This window comes from Mandrillus leucophaeus, unplaced genomic scaffold (genome assembly GCF_000951045.1).
Source record: "Mandrillus leucophaeus isolate KB7577 unplaced genomic scaffold, Mleu.le_1.0 Scaffold1000, whole genome shotgun sequence".
NCBI classification, from domain to species: Eukaryota; Metazoa; Chordata; class Mammalia; order Primates; family Cercopithecidae; genus Mandrillus; species Mandrillus leucophaeus.
Window position 1 is genome coordinate 892,611 of NW_012098100.1, and position 9,843 is coordinate 902,453.

Here is a 9,843-nt window from a genome sequence, read left to right on the forward strand (position 1 = left end):
GACAGGGTCTCACTATGTTGTCCAGTCTGGTCTTGAATTCCTGGGCTCGAGCAATCCTCTCACTTCAGCCTTCCAGAGTGCTGGGATTACAGGAATGAGCTACCATGCTTGTCCTCTCAAAATTTTAAATGTGTATATCTTCTAGCCTAAGAAATGTCCAATTCTAGAACTCTTTCCCATAGAAGTACCCACACAAGTGTGCAAAGAAATGTGTATATGGATGTTAATTTTTGTGTTGCTTGTATTTGTAAAATATTGAAAATAACCCACTTTTTTTGCTAAGTAAATTTTGGTATATCCATAAAGTACTACATCATATAGCTGTCAAAAAGAACAAGATGGAGCCACAAGCACTAACATAGAAAGATATTAAAGATATATTAATAAGTAAAAAATCAAGTTAGCAATATGTTCCATATAATCCTGTTTTTATAATACAAAAAAAGTCTAAAGAATGTGCACGAAACTATGAAAAGGGACTGCATTTGAGTAGAGGAGAATTTCTGAACACTTTCATTTTCTAAATTATTTCTTCATTTCTGCATTGGTTTGAATGCTTCCCAATGAAATAAAAAATTGTATTTTATTACAAAATTGGTAAAGATGCAATTATATATAAAAAGCAAACTGGTCTAATAAAAGTGAGTGAACATTTTAGCATATATCTACCTATTATTAACTGCGAGAGTGTGGTAAAGAAAACAACTGTTCTAGATCAAGCATCATCAGCCAAAACAAACAGAAAAGGTAGAACTTCAAAAGTCCTTGTTTCTACAGGTCTAGTTGTATAGTGTCCTTGAAAATCAGGCATTCAAATGGCTTATTATTAGACCTTAATCTCTACTCCCTTGAACATTCCTTACCCTATTTAGTAAGAATTTAGGCTAAACAGAGACCAACCAATGACTATAGATCCCTCAAATAGCAGCAAAGAGTTCTAGGACCTATATAATTATCTTGGGACTCAATTCTCCTCCTACTAATTTATATCTCACAATCTCTAGGGAAAATATCAGGTGTTTTTTGCTAATTAGTCTCCTTAGCACTCCCTCAAGAAATTCCTACTGATTTAACACATGATTGCTGGAAGCAACTACACATGGTAGGTTGAGAATTTACTATTTGAATTTCCCATCTTATACACCTCTATTTCAGGGGATTTTAATTTTTCAGATGTTTTGAGATCACCATATGGTGAAAAGTTTCAACGATGTATCAGGCTTGTTTCAGAAGACTTGACGTCCCTCCAAATCTGGTGCAAATGGCTCAAGCGGTCACAGCAAGAGCACTGGCCACTACAGTTAGGATAGAGTGGGGTAAGGGTCACACAGAAATAGAGGGACCCCAGGACTGGCTGAAAAGGACAGGAGATTTGTCCAAAGTGGCCAAATGCCCAGAGCTGGAGCAATAACCGAATACACAGGCAAGCAGGAAGTACGGGAAAGTAGGGCTTAGTATAAGTTTAAGGGGGTGCAAGGGACTCACCTGAAAATTTATTTGGGGGTCTGAAGCCAAGAACATAAAGAACAGCTATACCTCCTCCTCCAGTGGAGAGGATAGCAAGTGTAGTGGGGAATAAGAGAGAGGTGCAATATGGCTGATGTGAGCGGAGGCTGGCAAAGGGATACCCCTGACCTAGACTCTAGGTCCTAAAGTTGTAAGTGGGCCAAGTCTAAAGACACATGCAAAACCCAAAGTTATTGGTGAGGGTCATGAAAAACAGAGGGTCAGTTAGGAAGATTAGAGATGCAGATGCAAACAGCTCATGAAAATTTGAAACAAAAGCTTTGAGATAGATGTGAGGAATCAATGAGTGAGATGAAAAGAGCCAGGGACAGTGAGATCTGGACATAAAATGATTGCACTTTATCTGAGTTCTCCTAATTTCTCTGACCCTCTGACCCACTCCAGCTCAGTCTCTTTTGTGGCATCTCATCGTTCACCCCAAACCCTAAAGTTTTGGGATGTCCCAGGATTCAGTCTTAGGACCTTTTTTCCATCTTAGTTTATACTCTCTTTCTGGGTAATCCTATTCAGTCACATGGTTCTAAGTACCGTCCATATGTTGACAACTTTCAATTTTCTCCAAACTTAAAGATCCCAGAAGTTTCTCCAGACTTACAGTCCTCTCCTCTACTTATTCGCCCCTCCTTTAGATGTCTGGTAGGTATCTCAAATATCAAATGCCCAAACCAGACTTCCTTTTCGAAATATAAACAAAGAGTAATATATGATGTTAACTGTCCTTTTATTTGTAGCTATAATATCTATGTTGCTTTACTAGTCCCAGGGGAATTAAAAGAAATTATTCTTTATAATTACTTAAAACCACAAAATAATTCAATTGTAAAATTAATGTTTTAAGTGTATTTACATGCATTTCATTTATACATTATTCCCTTATTAAGAGTCTATAAATCATCAGACTAATTTGGAGAGATGTAAGATATAAACCCTATCCTCAAAGAACCCAGCATCTAATGGGGTGAAGAGGCACATACCAAATGTTATGAGGCCAATACAAGTAAAGGCAATAGGAATAACTCCCCCTTACAGCTCATTATTAATTACACACTATGGAATAGCATCTCTCATAAGACTCTAGTCACAGCAATATTAGTTTTAATCCTGGAAATTAGAAGAATTATAGGCAAATTCACAACTGTGCTAATAGCAAACAACCTCATAAACTCTGTGTCAGGTACAGTGCTAAATATTTTGTAAGTGTCATTTCCCTGAATCTTCACAACCCTGTGAGGAAATTACCATCAGTATTACCACATTATGCATTAGAAAATAAAGGTTTAAAGCATCTTAATACTTACCTGAGTCAACTCAAAATAACAGGGTGGGCAAATCCACACCCTTAACTACTATTCTTTTTTTTCTTTTTTTTTTTTTTTTTGAGACAGAGTCTCGCTCTATCCCCCAAGCTGAAGTGCAGTGGTGTGATCTCAGCTCACTGCAACCTCCGCCTCCTGGGTTCAAGTGATTCTCCTGCCTCAGCTTCCCGAGTAGCTGGAACTACAGGCATCTGCCACCACACCTGGCTAATTTTTGTATTTTTACTAGAGACGCAGTTTCACCATGTTGGTCTGGCTGATCTCAAACGCCTGGCCTCAGGTGATCCACCAGCCTCGGCCTTCCAAAGTGCTGGGATTACAGGTGTGAGCCACTGCACCTGGCCCCATCCTTAACCACTATTCTAAACTGCCTTTTCATAATTGATGGGTCTGCTTTAACTAAAAAAATACTGCTTAAGTTTTTTTTTGGGGGGAGGGGAATATTTGTACTAAAATAAAAGAATAAATTTCTGAATAAACCAAATAGCTAATATTCCTATTATACTCCAGTAATCAACCTCTATTACTAAACATATTTGGGTAAAAAGGACTATAGGGCAAGGAGCCTAGCTCCATGAAATGGTGGGGTCAGTTTTCCAAAGGTCATAAAGACACAGTAGCAGAGATTGGTCTTTTCAAGTTTCCTGCTGATGGATTGCCTTTGAATATAAGCTTTTCATTCCAAAGGACATTCTGTGTTTGGGGCCCTCTGTTAGTAGTTATCCATAGATAAATTAAGATGGAGAAATCATCAAATTTGCAGAGGCTAGGTGAATAGAAGCCAAAGCCTATAGGAATACAACCTTCCAAATTTATTATCTGTTTTGCATTGATTTACCACATATGGCAGAAACTTAAACCAGATGTATTTTAATGGAGGGGGCCATCTCATGACGAGAGCACAGGAATGTGGCCTCAACTTGAAAGTAGAGAATCAATACTTCTAGGTAGTTCAGAAGTTTCCTTTTATGCTGATTGTACACTAGAATAAAACTTTTCCAATCATCTTTTCAAATTAAGTGGGATTCCACTTCTTAATCTGGAAGTTGTTGAAACTTCTGGCTTTTGAAATTCAATTATTTTCATTTTCTGAAAGACCCATGATTTTCTGAGTAGTTTTTCCTTAATCTAAAACAAAACATTCTTGGAAAATATAGCTTCAATATATAAATATTCACATCTACACATCCCATTTTGCTCCATTCTCGTCTGGAATTTAGACATCACATTTTCTTTTTTTTTTTTTTACAGGTCTAACATTCCCTTTATTGCTTACGTCGCATATACCAATGAATACAATAAACTCCTTTTTAAAAAAGTAAGGCACATGAAAAGCCTTTTGTGCAAGTTCCATATTATTTTAAAATTCCTATTGGCTAATAAAAGCATTTCCACTATAGAACCAAAGACATCTAGAAAAGCACATGATAAATTTTTTTGCAAGCAGAATGCCTCAAACATTATTACATTTACCTCATGGCACAACGAGACAGTCACCAAATCCAAAGTCTGCATTATAATGATGCAGCTACTATTACAGTTGGAAAACATTAATCACCTTATCCACATATGTACAGCTGGGTCCCCACATGGTAAAATCTAAAGGAAGAACAGCATCTAACTGCATCTGGGTTCCATTCCCTCACAGGACATCACATTTTCATAGCTAGAATTCAATAACACATCTTTGTCTGTCATCTGCTTTATTTTAATTAAACCAGTGTCTTAAAAATTCTATTATTTGAAGTCACATTTAAGTATTGAAAAAAATTTCATTTTAATGATGTATGTTTAAGGAAAAAAATTTTCCACATTAGCCCAAAATGAATTTTGGATGCACAGTTGTAAAACCTTTTTAGTTTTCAAAAATTTAAAAAGTATTCGTGGAGAAAAAAATATTATAAATGCTTTAGTTTAGGAATAGTCTTGGAAATTAAAAATATACAATATGGGCCAGGCCAATGGCCTGTAATCCTAGAACTTTGGTAGGTTAAGGCAAGAGGACTGCTTGAACCCAGGAGTTAGAGTTAGCAAGACATTGTCACTACAGTAATAATAATAATAATAATAATAATAATAATAATAAGCAACAGAGAATAAATGTGCAGTCCTTTCTCTCTGAGAGAAAATTATATTGAAAATCATTAACTGAGCAATGATATTACAAGTACCTGTGATTTAGTTTTCACTATGGTTTCACAATACATTTACATGGTAAAACACATTTTTAAAAATAATTAGGCAGAGCGTAGGTGGTTCATGCCTTTAGTCCTTGCGCTTTGGGAGGTCGACGCTGGCAGATCCCTTGAGTCCAGGAGTTTGAGACCAGCCTAGGCCACATGGCGAAACCCCGTCTTTACAAAAATTACAAAATAGCCAGATGTGGTTGCATGTGCCTGGAGTCCCAGTCACTCAGGAGGCTGAGGTGGAAGGATGACTTGAGCACGGTATGCAGAGGTTTCAGTGAGCTGAGATCGTGCCACTGCACTCCAGCCTGGGTTAGGGAGGCCACGCCCTGTCTAGAAAAAAAAAAAAAAGAAGAAGTCAATTTAGACAGTTTCTTCTATAGGTGAACAATCAAAGACCTATCAGTCATAGTGCTGATATGTACACATGTCCACACATACATGTGATTGAGTGCCAAAGAAAGTTAATTTACTCAAAATCAGAAGAAAAATCCCTCACTCTGTAAGGAGTTATCTGCAGGAAACTAAACACACACCTAATAGAAGCTATCTGAATACCTCATTGCATTGTCTATAAATTGCCAAAGCAATTGATTCCTTTTTTATAACTTTATTTGATTGTGTGTTGAGCATTCATTGTATCCCGGACTCCCTTCTAGGCACGGGGGTGGGGGCACCAGAAAAGATGCATAAGTGATATATCTTGTTTGGCCAGTTTAGAGTAACCACAAGGTCATATTTCTTTCTTGTGAAGGTAAAATTTACATATAGTAAAATGTGCATCTATTAAGTATACAAATGAAAGAATTTTAACAAATACATGTATCCATGTAATCAATACCCCAACCAAGACATAGTACATTTCTGTTCCCCCTAAAAGGCTCTTTCATGCCCTCCTTCAATCAGTCTCCCTTTCCTCATACACGATCTCGTTCTGAATTCTTTTTATCACCATAGGTTAGTTTATCTGCTCTTGAAAGTCACATAAATGGAATTTTATAATATCTATTGTTTTTAATCTGTTTTTAATCCCACTTAATGTTTTAGAGATTCATGGTGTTGTATTAGTAGTTCATTCCATTTAATCACTGTATAATATTCCGTTGTACAAACATACCGCAATTATTTTTAATTCATAATCTTTTTGAGAGATATTTGAGTTTGTTTCAAGTTTTTGACTATTAGGAGTAAAGCTATTAACACCATTGGTCAAGTCTTTTTGTGTGTGTCTCAGGCTCTTGTTCTGTTGCCCAGGCTGAAGTGGTGCAGTGGTGTGATCACTGCTCAACACAGCTTCAACCTCCTGGACTCGATCCTCCCCTCAATCCTCCCACCCTAGCCTCCTGAGTAGCTGGGACTACAGGCATACACCATCATGCCCAGCTAACTTTTTTTTTTTTTTTCCTAGAGATGGGCAGTCTCACCATGTTGCTTGAGATGGTCTCAAACTCCTGTACTCAAGCGATCCTCCTGCTTCAGCCTCCCAGAGTGCTGGGATTACAGAAATGAGCCACTGTGCCTGGCAAGTCTTTTTGAGAACACATGTTTTCACTATTTGGGTAAATACCTAGGAGTTGAACTGCTGGGTCATTAGGTAGGTCTATAATTTTGTAAGAAGCTCTCAGTTTTCCAAAGTGGCTGTATTATCTCATATTCCCACCAGCAGTGTATGAGAGTTTCATTTGTACCACACCCTTGTCAACATTTGATAATTGTCAATTTGTTTAGTTTTCACCATTTCTATAGGTGTAAAGTTGAAGTTTACTGGGGTTTTAATTAGCATTTATTTGATGTCTCATGATATTGAACACCTTTTCATGTGTGTATTGACCATTTTTATGTCTTCTTTTGTGAAATGTCTTTTTGTCTTTTGCCTATTTTTTAATTGGATTGTCACTTTTTGATTTGTAGAAGTCTTTCATATGGTACAAGTTCCTTATCAGATATATGTATTAATAATATTTTCTCACAGTTTCTAGCTTGCATTTTTTAAGACTTTACTTTTTAGAGCAGTTTTAGGTTCACAGTAAAAAATACAAAGATTTTCCGTATACCGTCTGCCTCACAAATGCACATCTCCCACTTTCAACATCCTGCGTGAGAGTTTTACATTTGTCACAGCTGAATGCTTCTACACTGACACATTACCAAAGCCCGTACTTCACATTAAGCTTCACTCTTGGCATTGCACATTCTATGGGTTTTGACAAATATATAATGGCATATATATATATACCATTATAGTATCATACAAAATAGTTTCCCTGCCATAAAAATCTTCAGTGCTCTGACTATGCATCCTCCCACCCAATAATCCCTATAAACCACTGATCCTTTTACTGTTTCTATAGTTTTACCCTTTCCAGAATGCCATATAGTTGTCATCATACAATATGTGGCCATTTCAGATAATTTTTTTCCTGCTATGTACCACCCATTTAAGCTTCATCCATACCATGTCTTTTCATAGCTTGACAGCTCATTTCTTTTTAATGCTGAATAAGATTTCATTGTCTGGATGTACTACAGTTTATTCATACATTTACCTACTGAAGGACATCTTTGTTGCTTCCAAGTTTTGGTTATTTTTAATAACTCTGCCATAAACACTTGTGCACAGGTTTTTGTGTGGACATAAATTTTCAACTCATTTTTGTAAATACCAAGGAGAGCAATTGCTGGATCAGATGGTAAGAATATGTTTAGTTTTGTAAGAAATGGTCAAACTATCTTCCGAAGTGGCTACACCATTTTACATGAATGAGCGTTTCTTTTGCTCCATATGCTCACCACAGCATTTTATGATGTTAGTGTTTAGATTTTGGCTATTCTTTTTTTTTTTTTTTTTTTTTTTTTGAGATTTCGTCTCAGTCTGCCCCCTAGTCTGGAGTGCAGTGGCCATGGCCTTGGCTCACTGCAACCTCCACCTCCCAGGTTCAAGCAATTCTCCTGCCTGAACCTCCTGATTAGCTAGAATTACAGGCTTATGCCACCATGCCCAGTTAATTTTTGTATTTTTAATAGAGTTAGGGTTTCACCATGTTGGCCAGACTGGTCTCCAACTCCCGACCTCAAGTGATCTGCCCACCTAAGCCTCCCAAAGTGCTGGGATTACAGGTATGAATCACCCAGCCTGGCCTGAATTTTAGCTACTCTAATAGGTGTGCAAAGGTATTTCATTGTTGTTTTAATTTGCAATGCCCTAATGACATACAATATTGAGCATCTTTTCATATGCATATTTGCCATCTATATATCTTCTTTTATGAGGTGTCTGTTCAGGTTTTTTGCCTATTTTTAATTGGGTTGTTTATTTTCTTATTGTTGAGTTTTAATGGTTCTTTATATATTTTAGATAATAGTCCTTTATCAGATATGTCTTTTGCAAAGAAGTCTTTTGCAAAGAAAACCCAGTCTCTGGCTTATCTTCTCATTCTCCTGATAATGTCTTTCACAGAACATGAGTTTTTAATTTTAAAAAAGTTTAGCTTATCAATTCATGGATCATGCCCTTGGTGTTGTATCTAAAAAGTCATCACCATACCAAGGTCATTTAGGATTTCTCTTGTTATCTTCTAAGAGTTCTATTGTTTTGTGTTTTAAATGTAGGTTTGTGATCCATTTGGACTTACGTGTTGTGAAGGGTGTAAGATCTGTGTTTAGATTTCTTTTCTTTATGTGGATGTCCAGTGTTCCAGCAACATTTGTTAAAAAGACTGTCTTTGCTCTGTTGTATTGCCTTTGCTCCTTTGTCAAAGATCAGCTGAATCTACTTATGGGGGTGAATTTCTGGGATCTCTATTCTGTTCCATTGATTGTCCATGAGATCTGTAGTGATGTCCCCTCTTTCATTTCTGATATTATTAATTTGTGTCCTCTCTTTTTTTTCTTAGTTACCTCGGCTAGAGGATTATTAATTTTATTGATATTTTCAAAGAACCAGCTTTTAGTTTTGTTAATTTTCTGTATTGATTTCCTGTTTTCAAGTTTATTGATTTCTGCTTTAATTTTTATGATTTATCTTCTTCTTCTTACTTTGGATTTAATTTGCTTTCCTTTCTCTAGTTTCCTAAAGTGAAAGCTTAGATTATTGACTTTGGATCTTTCTTTTCTCTTTCTTTTTTAAAACATATTTTCTTTTTTTTTATTTTTATTTTTAGTAGAGATTGAATTTCATTAATAATATGGTTTGGCTCTGTGTCCCCACCCAAATCTCATGTTGAATTGTAATCCCCAGAGTTGGAGGTGGGGTCTAGTGAGAAGTGATTGGATCATGGGGGCAGATTTCCCCCTTGCCTTTCTCATGATAATGAGTGAGTTCTTATGAGATCAGGTTGTTTAAAAGTGCCTAGCAACTTCCCTGCTGCTCTCTCTTCCTCTTGCTCCAGACATGTAGGACATGCCTGCTTCCCCTTCGCCTTCTGCCATGATTGTAAGTTTCCCAAGGCTTCCCCAGCCATGCTTCCTGTGCAGCCTGTGGAACTGTGAGCCAATTAAACCTCTTTTCTTTATAAATTACCCAGTCTCATGTAGTTCTTTATAGCAGTGTGAGAACAGACTAATACAGAAAATTGGCACCAGGAGTGGAGCATTGCTTGAAAATGAAGAAGTAGCTTTGGAACTGGGTAACAGGCACAGGCTGAAACAGTTTGGAGGGATCAAAATAAGCCAAGAAGATGCGGGAAAGTTTGGAGCTTTCTAGAGACTTGTTAAATTGTTGTAACCAAAATGCTGATAGTGATATAGACAATGAAGTCCAGGCTGAGGTGGTCTCAGATGGAGATAAGGAGCTTGTTAAAAACTGGAGTAAAAGC

General features: G+C 36.9%; 1 protein-coding gene across 1 annotated transcript in view; it reads left to right on the plus strand.

The window, feature by feature from the left end:
• The first annotated feature begins 1,210 nt into the window (after nucleotides 1–1,210).
• LOC105534568 (protein Niban-like) overlaps nucleotides 1,211–9,843 on the plus strand; it is a 145,343-nt gene continuing 136,710 nt past the window's right edge. The window contains exon 1 of the mRNA XM_011973295.1: nucleotides 1,211–1,316. Coding sequence (XP_011828685.1) covers nucleotides 1,211–1,316 — 106 coding nt within the window. The remainder of the gene's footprint in view (nucleotides 1,317–9,843) is intronic.